Raw genomic sequence first — 18,149 nt, 5'->3', positions numbered from 1 at the left:
AGAGGCAGCAGGGATAACATAGCATGGAGTAATCCCTGCTTGTTATAATGTATATTCCAAGTACATCTGAAACATTCAGGATCTCAGTGGTAATACTTTCGGGCTAATGGCAAAATGCATGTATATGGAGTTCCGCGGTGCATATCCCTTCCGTGGCTAGAGTGTGCAAAGTACAGGGCAGCTCAAGGTAGAGGCCCGTGGCCTAGATGGGTGCTAACACCCATGCGATTCAAATGGTTGCAACCGTGGATGGTTGTAGAAAGGCCACTGTTTTCGAACACAATGGTCCTCCGTGCCTTGTAACATGCTGTCAACCAACGACATGCAGGTGGGTGCATGCATGTAACAGACATGCGTTTGTGCGCAAGGCATGCAGTGAATTCACTAGATCACAGGTCCATGGCTGCAAGTCTACTGGCTCAAAAGGAATCTCGGAAAAATGACTCAACTGGCTGTTGACACCCCTTGAATTCCCCTAACTCTGGGTTGACTTTGGAATGATCCCACTTATGGGCTCACTACACCGCAGCAAGCCGCGCGAGGACAAGGTGCAGAAAACACTCACCTACACGTAACACACACACATGCGACACACTCGGCCACTTCACCAATGGCCAGTCACGGCGTATTTCTTTCCAAGTTTCAAGTCAATAAATAGATAGTGTCAACGTCAGAGCGAGCCTGTGACGAACACCAGAGACGACGCACAGCAAGAGAAAATCAACCAACCAGACAAGGAGTCTATGTGCAAGGGCCGGAGTTCAATGCCGAGAAAATAATCATGATCAACAAACCGAGGAGGCGTATTGGGAATGCATCGCACTCCAGAATATTCTAAAATAACTACAGTAGCAGTAGCAGTAGGCGCCGCTGCTGCCAATGATGTATGTACAGTTGAAGATGAAAACAATACTAGTATCCGCTGGAGTCCACAATTGTCAATTCCGAGCATGCACGTACACGTACGCACAGAGGTGGTTTCTCACGCCTTTTTCGACTTTGACTTTTTGGACTTTTTCTTGGCGGGAGCTGCTACTTCAGTTTCCCCATCGCTTTCGTTCGGCCGATGTGACTTTTTGGACTTCTTCTTGGCTGGAACAGCAACCTCACTTTCCCCATCGCTTTCGCTAGGCCGATTTGACTTTTTGGACTTTTTCTTGGCCGGAACAGCTACCGCACTTTCACCATCGCTTTCGCTCGGCCGATCTGCAGTGCCTGACTTGGTTTTCTTCGCCTTCTTGCTCTTCTTCTTCTTCTTCTTTTTGGGCTTCGGCGCGTCGTCTTCGTCGTCAGAGCTCTCATTGCCGCTGGCCTGTTTACTGCTTGTGGCGGTGCTGGTGACATCCGTGCTGTTGTCGTCGTCCGATGGCGATAGCGTGTCCGCGTGCTTGCGCTTTTTCTTACGCGGTCGTATGCTCTCGGTGTCGGCCGCTGCGTGTGCGTCGGATCGAGCAGAAGCACTGTCGGCAACGCTGCTGCTGCCGGTCGATCGTGACAAGGTGGCGGCGATGCTGCCAGCCGGGAGCTGACGTTGCCGCAGCTTGGCCATCTTGGCGGCGAAATAGTCCTGCACTGACTGGCCACTGGTCGTGGTGTGAATGCCGCTGGCGTCCTCGGCCTTGTCATGACGTTGCCGTCGGTGACTGCTGCTGCCCTTCTTTTCGCCATCGCTCTCGCTGGACGATGAAGCGTCTGAATTGCTGGTGCTGCTGGAGTCGGAGTCGCTACCCGATGGTGATCCGCCCTACACAGAAACATTAACAACACATGTGCAGAGCGAGGGTCAGGCTGAGCAACACTGGCATCGGTGTGTGCGTGTGTGTGAGAAATGGAGAGATTGAGTGAGCGAGAGATAGATAGATAGAGAGAGAGAGACACACACACACACACACACACACACACACACACACACACACACACACACACACACACATACACACACAGAGTGAGAGAGAGAGTGAGTGAGAGGGGGTGGGGGAAGAGAGAGAGAAAGAGAGAGATGGAGAGAGCGAGGGAAAGAGAGTTAGTAGACAGAGACAAAGACAGACAACAGAGTCATCCCCTGACTCACCCTGGATGAGCTGGCCTCCGAGGCGGTTGCCCGAACGCCAAGGATACAACTCATGTCATTGTTTGAGTAACCACTGATGTCCTTGCCTCGGAGAAACTTGTTGTAGCTGCAGACAAACAGCACAAGGAAAAGAGAAACACAACGTGATCAAGAGGCGACAAGGGGAGAACTAACCACAACATAATATCATTAGTCTGCTTGGTGGTAGAGCATCGCTGGCCAAAGTGAGCGTTCCTGGTTGGAGTCAGGGTGGCGGCGGCCAGCCAATGTTTCTTCAGACCTTGCCCGAGAGGAGCTCCGAAATCGCGGGTTAACGAGGAGAAATCTGTCGTTAAAATAGAAATCGTTATACAGAAATCTATACAATATACTGTTCTATTGAGCGTTGAGAATGAGTGAGAATCGTTACCTTTGGTACACATTAACCAGTCAATTTTGGGAAATCGTTATACATGTGCCTCGTTAGAATAATGGCTTTTACAGTACAGCACATGGTCAAATCAGGAATCAGTCGCATCAGCAGCAGAAAATGTGCCGGTAAGGACACGATCTGGCGAAGCTGGCAAAATGAAAAGGACTGCTGGTGTCTAAGACTGCGGTGCGCACTTTTGACATTTTGGTACTCACTTGATTCTCGCCCTTGATTTGTGTGCCTTAGCCTGCAGGCCAGCCGACGGTGAACTTCTACCGGACTGGTCTGTACGTACGTACACACACACACACACACACACACACACACACACACACACACACACACACACACACACACACACACACACACACACACATTTAGCGTGCCAGAAGATCAGCAAACTGCAGAGGAGTGCGCAGGGCATAAGCATGCAATCAGAAGGCGTATTGGTGGGCTTCTAACCGTTACAGGGGGACTCTTTCTTCTTTCTTTCTTTTTTAACCCCCCCCCCCAATCTTCCTGGTGCGCGTTGTGTGCAAGGATACCGAGACCTTTGATTGGAGGAGTCCACAACGCCCCACTTACACAGCTGCACTAATGGATACTAGTAGTCAACCCCGACTCAATAGTTGTTTGTTTTGTCAACTTCTGTGTTCTAGTCGTCTCTTCGTTCTCCCTGCATGCAACTTTGTTATCTTTCTTGTGATTATTTTTGTCTTGAGCCGGGTTTGTGTTCTTTGTAAAAAAAAAGAAAGGAAAAAAGGGGGAGTAGCATTAGTCCCTGGCTTCCAACTATCTACCCATGATCAGCGTAGTGCACAGAGTGTTGACCGAGACGATCATAGAGTGCACACACCGAGGCTGAAAAACGTGCATTCACGCGTGAGAGATAGGTACATACTAAGAAAGAGAGGAAGATAAAACCTTAAAAAAGACAGAGTGAGAGTGGGCGTGAGAGAAACAACAAAGCGTCGTGGAGCATGGATTGGACACACACAGGGGCAGGTCAAGAGGAGTAATACACCCACACCCAGACGCACACAAACAGACCGTGGTTAGCCGCCCCCCCCCCCCTCCTCTCCCCTTAATTTTTTTCATTTTATTTTTTTTATATACTATGTGCACATCCCTACAAAGTAATAGGGGGACAAAGACAACAAAGAAGTAGTAGGTGCTACAAGAGCTGTGCTGGTCAGGCGCAGTGCACTCCTCCGACCATTTCGGTCTCGGAATCGACATGGACTGTGCGGGCCAAGGGGGCATACTATGAATGAGAGACTTATGGGAGCATCTGAGAATGCAACAGAAATGAGAAAGAGAAGATCAGAAAAAACACAAATGCAAACGAGAGAGCTTGGAAGCTCAGGGCCCTACGCTATGCTTTTTTGCCTTGATGACCTAGACAAAAAAAAGCATAGGGATGTTATAAATTCTTATAAGTTTCTACTTTTTGTTTTTAGACATAACCTGGGATTCGAACCCGCACTATCGCCCTGCATGCATCCCCCGATACACTTCGCATACATACTAATTCTTCCAAGAAATTAGTTGCTTCACGTTATGATCTTGTATTTGAATGCCCTATTTGAATATGCATTGTGTTCAGCCGTCTTTGAATGTACGGTACGGGATAGGTACGGGACAGGTGCGGGACAGGTACGGGACAGGTACGGTCGAGGGTAATACGACACCGTCTACCACCTTGATGACGGCAAAAAAAGAAAAGGGATGTGATAAATTTTTCAAATCTCCTATTTTTTTAGGCATTACCTGGGATTCGAACCCGCACTATCGCCCCACATGCATTCCCCCATACACTTCGCATTCATACTCATTCTTCCAAGTTGCTTCACGTTATGATCTTGTGTTTGAAAGCCCTATTTGAATATTGCGGCCAGCTGTATGTGGCCAGCTGTGTTAGATGGTACGGTACGAGACAGATACGGGATAGCGCCAGGCGTGACACAAACACACAAACAAACAAACACCAAATTAAAGCTGTGTGGACCCTGGCTAGCGCCAGACGTTACTGAAGTAACGTCTTCTGCATAGCTACGGGAATAATATCGGTTGATCATGCTTCAGCTTACGTAGGTCCCTGACAGAGAGAGAGAGAGAGAGAGAGAGAGAGAGAGAGAGAGAGAGAGAGAGAGAGAGAGAGAGAGAGAGAGAGAGGGAGAGAGAGCCTTACTGGCATTACTTGGGTTGCTAAAAGTGATACACCCAGACCCATGCAACACAAACAGACAGTGGTTGCTCCCCTTACTGGCACTGCTAGGCTCGCTGGCACCTTGCTTCTGGTGGAGAGCGGCAAGTAGGCCGTCAAAGTCACTCTGGTGTTCGATCCAATCATCAGCATGCTGTGTTGACGTGCCAAGGCCTGCACAAGAACAGAAACAACACAAAGTCATTGCGGACACCGTCGGTGATCAGCAACAGCAACAGCAGCAAGCACTTCTCCTAGTCAGTCAATACCTGCCAGCAGTTTGAATGGGCATTGACAAAAGAACTGGGAAATTAAAAAACTCCTTAGCGATCAATTCGAGAGAGAGAGAGAGAGAGAGAGAGAGAGAGAGAGAGAGAGAGAGAGAGAGAGAGAGAGAGAGAGAGAGAGAGAGAGAGAGAGAGCGTGGAGAGAGACACAGAGAAAAAGAAGGAGCAGAGAGCAAAAAGCACTGCTTACCCAGTGTATCATTCTTGAAATTGACCTTGACATGGCTAGTTGTACCAGCCTCGGCTGCACCGAGTCCACTTCCGTCACTCCAGCCCATCTTCTCCAGCATGCGATATCCAAACTTACTCTTGTCTGCACAGAGTACAGTTTCAAAGACCACACCACATACAAGTACAAGTAGATAGCTGAGAACATGAACAAAACATGAACAGTGATTAGAGAGTGGACACGATGTGGTGCGTGTGTGTGTGTGTGTGTGCGCGCGCATGTGTGTGTGTGTGTGTGTGTGTGTGTGTGCATGCACATGTTGGTGCGAGCACCCTTACACCAGCAAGTGCAGGGCGCGCATTGATTGGTAGCTGCCCGTGCGGTTATATTCCGCGTGGCGTATACTAGGTGGGTATTGGAGGTTGGCACGCATGCCTTTGCTAATCACAGTTAAGCCAGCCTAAGCCGACTGCTCAAGGGAAGCCGACTGCTCAAGGGAAGCCGACTGCTCAAGGGAAGCCGACTGCTCAAGGGAAGTCGACTGCTCAAGGGAAGCCGACTGCTCAAGGGAAGCCGACTGCTCAAGGGAAGTCGACTGCTCAAGGGAAGCCGACTGCTCAAGGGAAGCCGACTGCTCAAGGGAAGCCGACTGCTCAAGGGAAGTCGACTGCTCAAGGGAAGCCGACTGCTCAAGGGAAGCCGACTGCTCAAGGGAAGCCGACTGCTCAAGGGAAGCCGACTGCTCAAGGGAAGCCGACTGCTCAAGGGAAGCCGACTGCTCAAGGGAAGCCGACTGCTCAAGGGAAGCCGACTGCTCAAGGGAAGCCGACTGCTCAGGGAAGCCGACTGCTCAAGGGAAGCTGACTGCTCAAGGGATCTTACAAATATGGCCCATGTGTACAGGTCGTCTCTTTTTCCAAGGTCATTTGACTGGAAATCACATCTCTTGGTTCTGGATGTATTGGTCCTGTGGCACAGGTGGTCGGCTTACCCGGGGTCAGTGGGCTGGAAATCACATCCCTTGGTCGTGGTTCTAGTGGTCCTGTTCGACAGGTGGTCGGCGTATCAGAGTGGTCGCATTGACAGGCTACACTGTAGGTCTATTGGGCAGCTACCGAACGCAACGATGTGAGTGTTGGCAAGAGAGACAGTACTGTTCGAGTGCACGCGTGCAGGTTACGACGCAGGCAAAGTCCCGTACGCTGACCCTCAATCACAGTGGCACACTCTTGGTTATGGACTCTTGCTTGTGTTGATGTACAGTGAAACCTGTAACTAAAGGCCACCGTGACTAGCGACCAGCCTGGTACTACAGACCACTTCGCCAGGCATGGACGGTCTCACATTCCTGTATGGTTGTGCGGTGCAAACCTCTAACCAAGGACCACCTGCTACTAAAGACCGCTTTCTCTGGCCCCAAGGGATGGTCGTTAGTCACAGGTTTTACTGTACGTGTTGACATCTATGTACAGCACTCAGATCTTGCCTGCTACAATAGACCTTATGCCGGTTAGTACTAGTTGTACAGATTCACGAAATCCCGTAGAATCCCGTAGACCCGGTTGGGTGTTCATTGTGTGCTATGCATGCGCATTTGACCTCTTAGCCTCATAATTTATTGGCAAGCAATCGCTTTTCCAGCTTCTTCACTTTGGTTAGAACTAATGACTAGCTAGATCTTTGTCAGAACATGGATTTTGTGTGAAATTCCTTCAGGGCCCATCTCTTAGTGGAAATAGCAGAAAAATTACAATAGGGTCCTGCACATTCAACACCCAACCGGGTCTACGGCCGGGATTTCGTGGATCTTGTACTAACCGGCATAAGCCTTATTACAGGCCTGCTCAATGAAATCCAGCCACGCATGACTCAAGTACCGTAAGGTACCGTTGATCCGCCCCCAGTCGATTTTCTGCCTGTGAAGCGACTTCGGCGTATACAAGGAAATACGATGTTGAACCGACGCATGCAATGCTGTACACAATACGTGCCAGTGCAGGATGAAAATGTGCACAATCCAGCACATTGAGTCTGATCTTCCACGTTGTTGTACATCGTACTGCGCTTCACAGCCTTGATCTAATTCCAGCCCCCTGCTGAAAACCCAGATGGGAAGCAACATGGCGTGTGTGTGTGGGGGGGGGGGGGGGGGGGGGGGAGGATCAACGGTACTTTACGGTGCGCGCCGGGCGTTACACAGCCCTAGACCTGCAAACACTGGGTTGCGAAATGGTGCAGGGCGCAGACTTGAGTGACACAACTGGATTTCATTGAGCAGGACTGTACTATGCATGTGCTGTACTAGAAAATCAGTGGGCGTATCACGGATGCACTTGGCTTGCCGGTTCTCTAGATCTGCACGGTCGTGCGGCGCGCGTGTGCACGTGTTTGCGACTTTGTGTGCGCATGTGTGTGTGTGTGTGTGTGTGTGTGTGTGTGTGTGTGTGTGTGTGTGTGTGTGTGGTGTGTGTGTGGTGTGTGTGTGTATGTGTGTGTGTGTGTGTGCAGGAGTATACACATGCATTCGTATTCACGCCTTCAATGCACCAGACACCAGAACTAATTACTTACTTCTGGGGGGGGGGGGGGGGGGGGTAGGGTAGTTAAAATCTACTCGTGGATATCTCGCATTAAATTTTGCGAAACGATCCGACCCCGTTATACGTGTATTGTACATGTACCATCCCACGTCGGTATGACCATGAGATCATGTCTTTTCTGCACGTATCTAGCCGAATGTACTACATCTACGGTTGAACAGTGTAGAGGACAAAAATATCAGGCAGCACATTCCAATGCAGCATTGGCCCTTCAATCAAGTCATTCGATGCATGGAAAGGACTCAGAGGATACGGCTGTAAAGATTCACGCCTGCTCGAACTCATGGCTATGCCACAGTTTGCTCCTACTAGTGCTAGGCGAGATATGATCAGTTCACACTCAGTGTGAATGACGGAATGGCGATTATCGTCACGGACAAACACACACACACGGATCAACAAATTTCACTAACCTTTTGACCAGTTCGTTCCACGTGGATCAGAGCCCCATTTCTGCTTCTTTCGCCTCTCGGCGAGACACACTTCGGCCATCGTAAGCGATTTGGTCAAGCTCACAGCAATACGGAGGACCAGCAAGAAAAAGTCAATGAAAAGGGCTCTTACTCCGGCCGTAGTGATCAGTGATCTTCGTTGGATTCTTCTTTCACAAAAAAAGCAGGGAGCAGTAAAAAAATATTCTCTTGACCCTTGCTTGTGTTGAGCACGTGGTACCATCGTCTTTGGAAATCATTGCGAATGTTACAGACTTCGCCAGGTTTACTAAAACCACCCCGAAGAAACGTAATATTGTCTGAATTATGAAGCGCAGGTGCTTGAATTTTGTGCTTCGCTTCGCGCGATATTTACCACTTTGGCGCCAAATGAAAAAAGAAAGCGATTACGAACTTTCAGCGAAACGAGTACGAATATCAAATGAGCAAGTGGAAGAAGAGGATGATGGTCATGAAGTTGTGTGTTTTGAGAAAGTCAGTCACTGCCTAATTCTCATTGACCATGCCACTCCTGGCCAGGAAAACATTTGTGCCTAAGCAGCTGCCGCCGGACCTGAATCCTGACACGGAGGTTTTCACGATCAGTGAGACGAAGGAGGCGTTCACGAGCTACGAGTATCCTCACGCCGTGCGAAGGCTTGCGTGACCTGATCTTTGCCTGGGCCAAGATTTGTCTCTGGCATGCTGTGTGAACTGTTGCATGCTGAGATCTGTGTGCGTCAGAGCGCCGGATTCTCCACCTTTCGAAGGCGTTCTGTTTGAAGTTTCCGATTTTTTTATTAGTCAAGATAGTTGTGATTTTAGCACATTTGGTGGCAATTTCGGCCGGAATATTTGTATGTAAGATCCTTGACCGATCTATTTTGTAACGCAGAGAATTTCTTGCTCGTTATGAGCAGTTGCGGCAGCCAGTATGGTCCTGCTCAACAACGGGAAAGATCAATTTGACGTACGAACAGGCTTGCAAAAGCGAGCAGGCTGCGAACAAGCAGCTGCAAGCGTTCCCAGCGCACTTTCGTCGGCCGGCGCTGCTCTTCGTTCATCACTGTACGTATGTCCGTGTCTGTTTTTGCGTCCCTGTGTGTGTTCTGCGTGTCTGGATTTTGTGGTGAAGCGATCTCCAAGCTGCATGGGTTCTCTGTTTGCTCACGAAATCATGCCATGTATCCTCAGTTTCCCTGAGTGTCACGCACATGCACACACACACACGCACATGCACTTGTGTACTGATTGATCTCAACGGCCATTTTTAACTGCAACTGATGACGTCACAGCGGGGTCACTCCCAGTAAAAAAATTAAAATTTGTTTATGGCATTCTGGCAGGTGACTGGTGTCAGCTTGGCTGCAAGCAACTTTATGCCGAATCCTGAGAAGGAGTAAATGGCACTATCCCATTGGCATTGCTGTCGGCATTGCTGTTTTGCAAGAAAATATACCAATTGCGCAGGCAAATTCCAGAGTGGCCTCGTTCGGTTGGTCTGTGAGTGCGCACGCGTTTCCTAGCAACCCGGCCGCTCTCAGTCAGCATGACGGAGGTTTAGCATCACGAGTTCCGCGTTCAAGCTCGCCAAAAACTGTTCGGTTTGGAAACTGGATTGCGAACTTTCGCGCTTTTCGCTCCGGAAAAGCGGTCGAAACGCGAATCGCGGATTCGTGGCAGGACGGCCATAAATTCACTGCAGTGTACTGTCTGTGCACATTTACGGCATGCACTAGTCATTTCGTAAACGTCATGCAAGCACGAATTCTGTTTGCTAATCCTAGTATTGAACGCAAATTTAGTAGTATTTAGTAGTATTGAACGCGAATTGAACGCAAATTTAATTTTTTTGTGTTTTATTCGTATCGTCTTCAGGCAAGAGCTCTCTAGAGCCGATCTTAGATGATGCCTACGAGGAGCTGCACACACGCTTTGCCGTGGGTGAACCGGTGGAGGCGGCAGTCGAGCCGAACGGGAAACAGTAAGCGGCTGAAGATGTTATTTCCATCGTGGGTGGTGTTTGTGTGTGGATGAAATAGAGTTGTACGCGTGTGCGAACACACTCGCACGTGTACGTATTCCGAGAGAAGCATACGCATCTGCAATGCCAGTGGCTGTGCATAAGGCTGATTTTTGCATGCGCGCACATACACACGCCCACACACACGTACGCGCCCGCTCACGTCCGTACACACACACACGCACGCTTGCATACCCAAACAAACACACTATTGTATGCATGTGCACAACATTTGTGAGGTCAACACGCGGCAACAATGTCTCTCTCTCTGTCTGTCTCTCTCTGTGTGTCTCTCTTAGGCTGGACGCCGTCATTCTGGAGATACACGAACCGCCCGTTACCGTAAGTAAACGGGGCAAAAACAAACACAACCAAACGCGTTGGAGCTCCACGGGAAGCAGTGAGACTTGTAATGGAAACCCTTTTTCTATTAGTGGTATTTCGCCCCTGGACAAAGCCTGCATGACTCCGAATGTCCTTAGCCCACCGAACTCCACCGTACGTGAGGGCGCAGGCACCTCAGCACGTGCGGGCCCTGGCGATGCTGCGAGCGGGTCGGATAACTGCACCACGAACGGAAGTGACGTTTTTTACTCGCCCTGTGGCGCTACTAGTAATGGAACCAATGAATCCTTTACGGGTGTTACTAGTGTAAATGGGAATGCATTGCAGGTGAGTTTGCAGCCAAGTTTCGGTTGCGTCGCGGTCTGTTCTTTTGTGCCTTTCCCTTTCTATTTTAGCCCGATATCTGCTGGCCTAAAGTAGAATTGGCTCGCTGCGGGACGGTCTTCAAGCGAGGAATGCATGGAAGTCCAGTTCGACCTTCCCAAAGGCCAGCTCTGCCGCTTGCCGAAACTGTTCCGCGACGAGTTTTTGAAATTCGGTCTCGGTACACTGTAGACTGGTGACCCGTTGCTATCTGGAATCGTTTGCGGCTTTCGCGATGGATTTGGAATCGCCAAAGTAGGCCTTCCCGAAGCATCGAACTGTAGTACAGTGAAAGCTGTCTAAGGCGACCGCTCAAGGGACGAGAACAAGCGGTCACCTTGGTCAGGTGGTCTTCTTATCCAGGTTCAGTGGGTCACGTGAACGTATTCAATACATGTCATGTACACGTGACGTATTATTTTGATCAGTGCGTGCATCACAGTGCACACACCTATGCTACTACACTGGATCACGACTCATGTGAGCCTCAGACCATGTACAGAACTGTTCATACCGTAAAATCGCGGATAAAAGCCGGCCTTATAGGCATATAAGCCGCTTTCTGCATCAGGCTTGTATGCAAACCATGCTTATATGCACCGCTGATATTTTTGCCAGGCTTGTACGCAGGATTGTACGCGCGACACGCGTAGATCTACCACTGACTACTGGTACATGGTCGTGGCAGCAGTTTTACTATGCACCGTACGTAGCGCATGCACTCTTGACCTACCCGATCCGCGCTTGCATAGAAGCCAGGCTTCTACGCGCGACAGGCTTATATGCATTTGACCCGTTTGATTTTCAGGCGTCTATCCGCGATTTGCTTGTATGCAAACCTGGCTTTTATCTGCGACTTTACGGTATACACGTCCTGCTCTGATGTGTAGATCATGTGTGGCGCACAATCTCAGTGCAATGCGTGCATGGACATGTGCTAGTAAGTAGTAGGGTGAAACGCGGTTGCGGGTGGGTGGTCGTTGGTCGCGTTGAGCGGGTGGTCGCCTTATCCGAGCTGTTTCGAATGTGAATGCGTCCGTGACAAGGGCAAGTGGTCGCCATGGTCGAGTGGTCGCCATATCCGATTGGTCGCCATTACAGGTTTTACTGTAATACGGCTGATGAAATTGACTCCGATCACAAATAGTTGCAGGTGCAAATTGGTCTGTGCACGCATATCATGAACTAAAACCGGCACATCTCCCGGTTTACTGTAGACGGGTAGCTAGTAGACAGCACAGAAGAGGCTCCGCCGTTCCCATTGAGCCGAGAACTTCCTGGATGTCTCTTGGCGCTTGGTCCTGATCTTTCCAACATGCTGTGGACCGTCCGAATCCGCCAGGAAGCGAAGTGAAACCAACTTTCGTTTCGGAGCTGTGCGTACAGAATTCCACTAGGCGAGCTATCAACCTTGACAGCTTGGCCAATCGCGGAAAATGAACTCGCTGGCTTGGAAAAGCTCAGCGTAGATGGACGGTGAAAAAAACAAAAGCACGGCGAAGATATGGCGTTTCAGGAGCTCTTGTTTGTGGCGCGTCACGGATTATGCCTATCGACAGCTGAGAGTTTTCTAGTAGCCCACTGTGCATTGCCAAATCTGGATTGCACAAGTAATGCATGTGAGTACGCTGGGATCAGCAATGCATTGTTCAACACCCTGCACGATCATGCCCGGATGGCTGTGTGGGGTGTACCGTGTTGAGCGGTACGGATTACGTCATTGCGCGATGGGCTTATTCAACCTGACGCGTTCAAATATGAGGCAGCTCTCGCTTCCAACTTTCCATATTCGTTGTTTGAGTCTTTCCGCTTTCTTTCGCGTTTTTCTTCTTCTTTTCTGTTCTCTTCCACCCGTAGCCACCAAAGAGTGCCGACACGTCCATGGAAGTTGCCAAGGCAACACAGGTTGGCCACGGTCAGCTGAGCTCTGACCCGATGCTAAGCCCACCGGAGTTGGTCGTTAACGGCGGTGAAAAGCCTAACGTGGACGATGCCACCACCTCGGCTGCCGCTGCTGCGTCGAATGCTCCAGCAGCAAACGCAACAACAACGGCATCGTCGACGAGTAGCGGTGCCAAGATTGGCGAGTCCGAAGATGATGAAGACGAGGAAGAGATGGAGGTAAGGCATGCTTCAACTGTCGGGTGTGTGGGTGGTGGGTGTGGGTGGGCTTGTGTGGGTATGTGTGGGCACTCGTGTATGTGGGTGGGTGTGTGCGCTTTATTATTATTATTTTTTTGCAATGCATGGGTATGGGCACGGCTTAATTTGTTCCTATCTCTAGTAAGGCGAGACTAAAATAAAATCGAGATTCCCGGGCAGGACCCATGTGAAATTGGCCGATTTGTTTTGCTATGTCACAGTATTTCCGGTAATTTTTTTACAGACAACAGGCACGCAGTTTCCCCAAACAATTCTTTGTATTTCAGCCAACAGCGGCCCTGATCTGTACATCAGGGAGTCGTACAAGCCCGGGTTTGTGCGACTCCAAGTCCGAGACAGATCTTCTCACGTGATCAGTAGTACTGTACAATGAACAGTTAAACGAAATGTCTTCGGCTCAATTTTGGTGCGGGAGGGCCGGGAATCTCTCTTTTTTGGTATCGCGTCACAAAATCGTGATACACGAGCGTGTTTGACCCGCGGTAAGGTTCCCGTCCCCATTCTCCGAGCGAATGGTGTACAGTAAGACCTCGCTTATCCGGATCCCTCGCTATCCGGAAGAAAATCGTTGGTTACCGATTTACAGCATATGTCATACATACATACATAGAGTAGGTGTGTTCGATTATCCGGTTCTCTCGCCTATCCGGATATTTTTGCGGAAAACGGATGTGTGCGGTTAAGCGACGTCTGACTGGGCTTAGAGTTCTGTCTGCCATTTTCCATAATGGCCTGAATGTGATGGCAGAAGTGAACAAAAAAACGACTAATGTGCGGCCGTGCACGCGTGTGTGTGTGTGTGCGCGTGCGTGTGTCTTTGTTGTTTTGTTTGTCACAGCCAAGTCCTACCTATTCAGTGAAGTTCAGTGATGCAGCAGGCACCATCAAACGTGATGTGGACAGCGATGACATCACGTAGGTCTTTTATATACTTCCTCCGTTAACAAAAACTTCGTGATGGAATTTTGAGGGGCTGATGTGGGCACAAACTGCCGTGAAATGAGTCGCAATCACTTTCTTGGCCTTCCCTGGCATGCCATGACAGAGATAAGATGAAAGGAAAGCGACCTTTCACAACAAGCCGAGCCGAGTCGATGGTTGCGCTGTGGAAACATAGGTGATGACAGTCATGGCGAGCGAAACTGAAATACCACTTCTCCGAGGGTATATTGCGCTGCTTGGCCTCTCTACCACTTTAGCACTGAGTAAGTTGGAGAGTGATAGAGAGCGATAAAACGGAGCAGCGAGCCCACACGATGAGCGAGTGAACAAGGAGCTGCTCCGATCGCACGGCTCAATGAAAATAATTCTGAACTCAAGTTCTTGTTCAACCTGCGCAAAGCCCAGATTCGAATGCTGATGACCATGCATTCCTTCAGAAGTCTGCAGTCCGATACGAGTCTCGTGGCTAAAGAAAGTCGATTGGACTTGCTAGCCGCTGCTGTTCAGTGCTGTTATCCATTAGAGAAAATGGAATCAGTTTGGCTGTGCCTTTACTCCTCGTTTCGCGGAGTTCTGGAGAGCGAAGATGAAACCAGGGAGTCGTAAAATATTTTTCACGACTCCCTGGTGGAAACGAGTAATCGCCATCGCGGCGGATCACGCACCTTGAAAGCCAACTTACTTGAACGACGGCGACATCAAGGTCAGGGGAGTGTGATCAAAGAAGCCGAGGCAAGGCTGAAACGACCTGAACAACGACTCGAGAGAGATGACGACTCGCGTACAGCAGATGACGACTCGCGTGCAGCAGATGACGACAGCGACGCAGGTCAAAAATGAATCGAGCGAAAGCGACGCAAACTGAACTCTCTGCTCATTCCGCCAACAGTTTCTCTTGTGAAGACGCTGTACATAGGCTGAATTACCTTCGTCCAGTGATTTGCAGTCGATACAAACTGTTCTTGATCTGTTCTAAGCGTTTTCACATCGGTCAAAATCCATCACGAAGTTTTTGTTAACGGAGGAAGTATTTTGTATATTTTTTCACGATTATACGCGAGTGAGATCGTTTCTAGGTCCACACGAATCTGAGGGTAGCAGTCGTTGGTTGGCTCAATGGGAGGTATGCATCGAAGATGGCCGTCAACCCATTCTAGGACATTCATGAGCATGACCTCACAAAGTTCATGGCCTTTTATGCAGAGTTGGTATCAAGGTGAGTACGGTTGTAGTGGGCTTGCCCCGCAAAGCCTAATGGCGGGGAAATGGATGCATACGTCCCATTCTATTGAATCTCTCTCTCTCTCTCTCTCTCTCTCTCTCTCTCTCTCTCTCTCTCTCTCCCTCGGGGAGACCACGTGACCAATTTCCGACATTGCCCGAATGCAAGTGTGTGTTTTTGTCCGTTGTCTGTTCTTTGCAGGCGGTTGAAGCGCGCCCCGACACGCGACACCATTCGCACATTCATCAAGGGCTGCGCCCGTCGCGTGCGCTGGCGAGACAGCAACGTCTGGGTGGTGAAGGTACGCCGGCTTGTGTGTGTGTGTGTGTGTGTCCAAACGGGAGACCCGCTGGGCCAGTTTATTGCAGTGAACAAACAAGTACAGTGTGTGTGTGTGTGTGCGCGTGTGTGTGTGTGTGTGTGTGTGTGTGTGTGTGTGTGTGTGTGTGTGTGCGTAATACATGGTTGGTCTTCCTACCTGAAACGACTTGGGTTGTAGCATGACCAAGCTGTAGTTGGCCCACCTCTTGCAAAGCTCGGCAGGGGCAGGTTAAATTTGACCTCTACCCTGCTGTTGTAGTGGCAGTAGTGAAACCAGGTTTCTGCTGCATTCCAGCAATGTTTACTACTGTCGCGGACATGGAAATCCAGTCGATTGACCGAGGCCGGCGCCCTCAGCGCGTACAGAACGTACCGTATTATCTCTAATATAAGCACAGTCTCCAATAATAGCACGTCTCCAATAATAGAACACCTCGGGGCGGCATTCAAAAAATGAAAGTGCTCCATAATAAGCACACTGTGAAGTGCTCTGAAAACCACCCGGGCCTCCAATAAAGGACACCGTACGGTAGTATAATATTATGTACGCACATTGCATGTACATGTAGTCATGTACATGTTATCATGGTCAGTCGCGCGATGCACCAACCTCTGAAATGAGGTTGAAATAATAATGGAACAGTCTCCAATAAAGGAACGTCTCCATTAATAGCACGGGGCGGAGGTACATTGAAAAAATAAAGGACCGTGCTTATAATAGTAGGGCTGTCAGCGAACGCACTGCGCAGGCCTCTGCGCATGCATTGCGTCATCGATTTTTTGAACGTGATCGCGGCCGACAGAGAAAACATGGCCGTGGTCTGTTTGCACCGCTGGGAGTCGTAAAATTACTGTTCTTCTGTCCCCGCGACCATTCAAATCATACGCGATACGGAGGACCCACGTACTCACCACGTTCTCCCCGGCCGATTTCTCTGAAAGTTTGCACATCGTGAAACACCAGTATGAGAGGTGTTCAGGCCAATTTTCAAGGGATTTCCCTGGTTGGATCGTTCCAAAATCGAACTTGCATTTCTCGCTCGCGGCCATTTCTTGCGCGATGGAAGCGCCCTGCCCTGGTGAGTAACCAGCGTCGCGCTTGGTAGAGAGTTGCTGCAATCAGCTCCCTGATGTCTTCGCTGCCATTGTCAGAAGCGATGGACCATGAATTTGTTTGAGAGTCTCTGGATACTACTTTTCCTCAGCCTAGTTTTCAGCCATTCCGTGCATCTTCTTCGCACGATCTATTTTGCAAAAATATGTAAGTGTTCATGAGTTTTCTTGTCGGCCGCGCGTAAATGGGCCAGGCTGACCTGCGCAGATGGGCTGCGCAGTGCGTTCGCTGATATCCCTAATATTAGAGATAATACGGGTAAGTCGTTGCATGCTGTGCACAATCATGTTGATCCTATAGGCTACTGTAAAAGCAGAAATTTTCGGTGGTGTAATATTTTCGGTATTCTCCAAAATCGGCGGTTCGGTAGAGGGAAATTTTGGGTAAACCCCGTTTTCCAGGCAAGTGTACTAGGTACTACATGATTGTATACAGTATCGGTTGTACCGAAATTTTCGGTGCGTTTTAATATCGGTAAAAAATTTTGGCACCGAAGTCCCCGAAAATAAAACACCACCGAAAAGTTTTGCTTTTACAGTATACAGTAGGGCTCAAACGATTAGTCCGATTAACCGGTTGCAGACCGGTTACGAAGAATTAACGGTTAAAGGGGAAGTTAAGGCAAAAATTAAAATTTCACCAGTTGTAGTCTTCGGGGTGCTGAGTCGAATGGTCTTGGTCCGAGGAAGCTGAGACGCTCCCTTCCTACTTGAATCCCAATCGAACTCGCGCACTTCCACCGAAACTGGGTGACTGCGCCCTACTAGATGGGGATTTGTATGCAAAATGTCACTAAAAGCGCCATTTCGTTCTTATAAAAGCACGGATGACCGCGATTGGCCCATATGTTGTAGTCTTTTGGACGCTGAGTCGACTGGTTTTGGTCCGAAAAGGCTGCGATGCAGCGTTCCTCCTTTATTCCCAATCGAACATGGTTGAACAAGCGGTCACGTGGTCCTGGGTGCCCAAATCACCTGGTCACCACGCCAGCAGGTGACAACTTTCACACCAAGGTTCAACTCGAGTTCAACTCAAGTGACAGGACTGCACCCAAAAAAGGTCAAACAGGCTAGTAAGTTGTACCCTGCAGGCACGGTGACCAGGTGACTGGTGTACGCAGGAGCACGTGACCGCTTCTTCAACCATGTTCGATTGGGAATAAAGGAGGAACGCTGCATCGCAGCCTTTTCGGACCAAAACCAGTCGACTCAGCGTCCAAAATACTACAACATATGGGCCAATCGTGGTCATCCGTGCTTTTATAAGAACGAAATGGCGCTTTTACTGACATTTTGCATACAAATCCCCATCTAGTAGGGCGCAGTCACCCAGTTTCGGTGGAAGTGCGCGAGTTCGATTGGGATTCAAGTAGGAAGGGAGCGTCTCAGCTTCCTCGGACCACGACCATTCGACTCAGCACCCCGAAGACTACAACTGATGAAATTTTAATTTTTGCCTTAACTTCCCCTTTAACCGATAA

General features: G+C 49.5%; 2 protein-coding genes across 3 annotated transcripts in view; one reads left to right on the top strand and one right to left on the bottom strand.

The window, feature by feature from the left end:
• Positions 1 to 626: 626 nt before the first annotated feature.
• LOC135830022 (PIN2/TERF1-interacting telomerase inhibitor 1-like) lies at positions 627 to 8,341 on the bottom strand. The gene is made up of 6 exons (XM_065342409.1): positions 8,159 to 8,341; positions 5,167 to 5,289; positions 4,750 to 4,863; positions 2,699 to 2,768; positions 2,072 to 2,177; positions 627 to 1,744 (listed from the first exon to the last, which is right to left on the bottom strand). The coding sequence occupies exons 1-6, from the start codon at positions 8,235 to 8,237 to the stop codon at positions 983 to 985; spliced, it is 1,254 nt and encodes a 417-aa protein (XP_065198481.1). The 5' UTR covers positions 8,238 to 8,341; the 3' UTR covers positions 627 to 982.
• A 253-nt stretch (positions 8,342 to 8,594) lies between these two features.
• LOC135829738 (tyrosine-protein kinase BAZ1B-like) overlaps positions 8,595 to 18,149 on the top strand; it is a 54,012-nt gene continuing 44,457 nt past the window's right edge. The window contains exons 1-7 of one of the 2 annotated variants that reach the window (XM_065342128.1): positions 8,595 to 8,812; positions 9,072 to 9,244; positions 10,055 to 10,160; positions 10,499 to 10,541; positions 12,765 to 13,028; positions 13,909 to 13,985; positions 15,436 to 15,535. In XM_065342128.1, the coding sequence (XP_065198200.1) occupies positions 8,700 to 8,812; positions 9,072 to 9,244; positions 10,055 to 10,160; positions 10,499 to 10,541; positions 12,765 to 13,028; positions 13,909 to 13,985; positions 15,436 to 15,535 (876 nt within the window). In that variant the 5' untranslated portion in view covers positions 8,595 to 8,699. Of the gene's footprint in view, positions 8,813 to 9,071; positions 9,245 to 10,054; positions 10,161 to 10,498; positions 10,542 to 10,618; positions 10,872 to 12,764; positions 13,029 to 13,908; positions 13,986 to 15,435; positions 15,536 to 18,149 lie in introns of those variants that run through there. The other variant, XM_065342129.1, reaches the window with a different exon arrangement.

This window comes from Sycon ciliatum, chromosome 13, assembly GCF_964019385.1.
Source record: "Sycon ciliatum chromosome 13, ocSycCili1.1, whole genome shotgun sequence".
Classification (NCBI taxonomy): domain Eukaryota; kingdom Metazoa; phylum Porifera; class Calcarea; order Leucosolenida; family Sycettidae; genus Sycon; species Sycon ciliatum.
This window is presented reverse-complemented; position numbering and strand designations above follow the sequence as displayed.

What these genes read in the sequence shown, in the direction of transcription:
- LOC135830022 (XM_065342409.1), bottom strand. Translation starts at nt 8,237, where the DNA reads ATGGCCGAAGTGTGTCTCGCCGAGAGGCGAAAGAAGCAGAAATGGGGC. An exon ending in TGGAACGAACTGGTCAAAAG is followed by an intron (nt 5,290 to 8,158) that starts GTTAGTGAAATT and finishes TACTCTGTGCAG; the next exon opens with ACAAGAGTAAGTTTGGATAT. An exon ending in CGGAGGCCAGCTCATCCAGG is followed by an intron (nt 1,745 to 2,071) that starts GTGAGTCAGGGG and finishes GTTTCTGTGTAG; the next exon opens with GGCGGATCACCATCGGGTAG.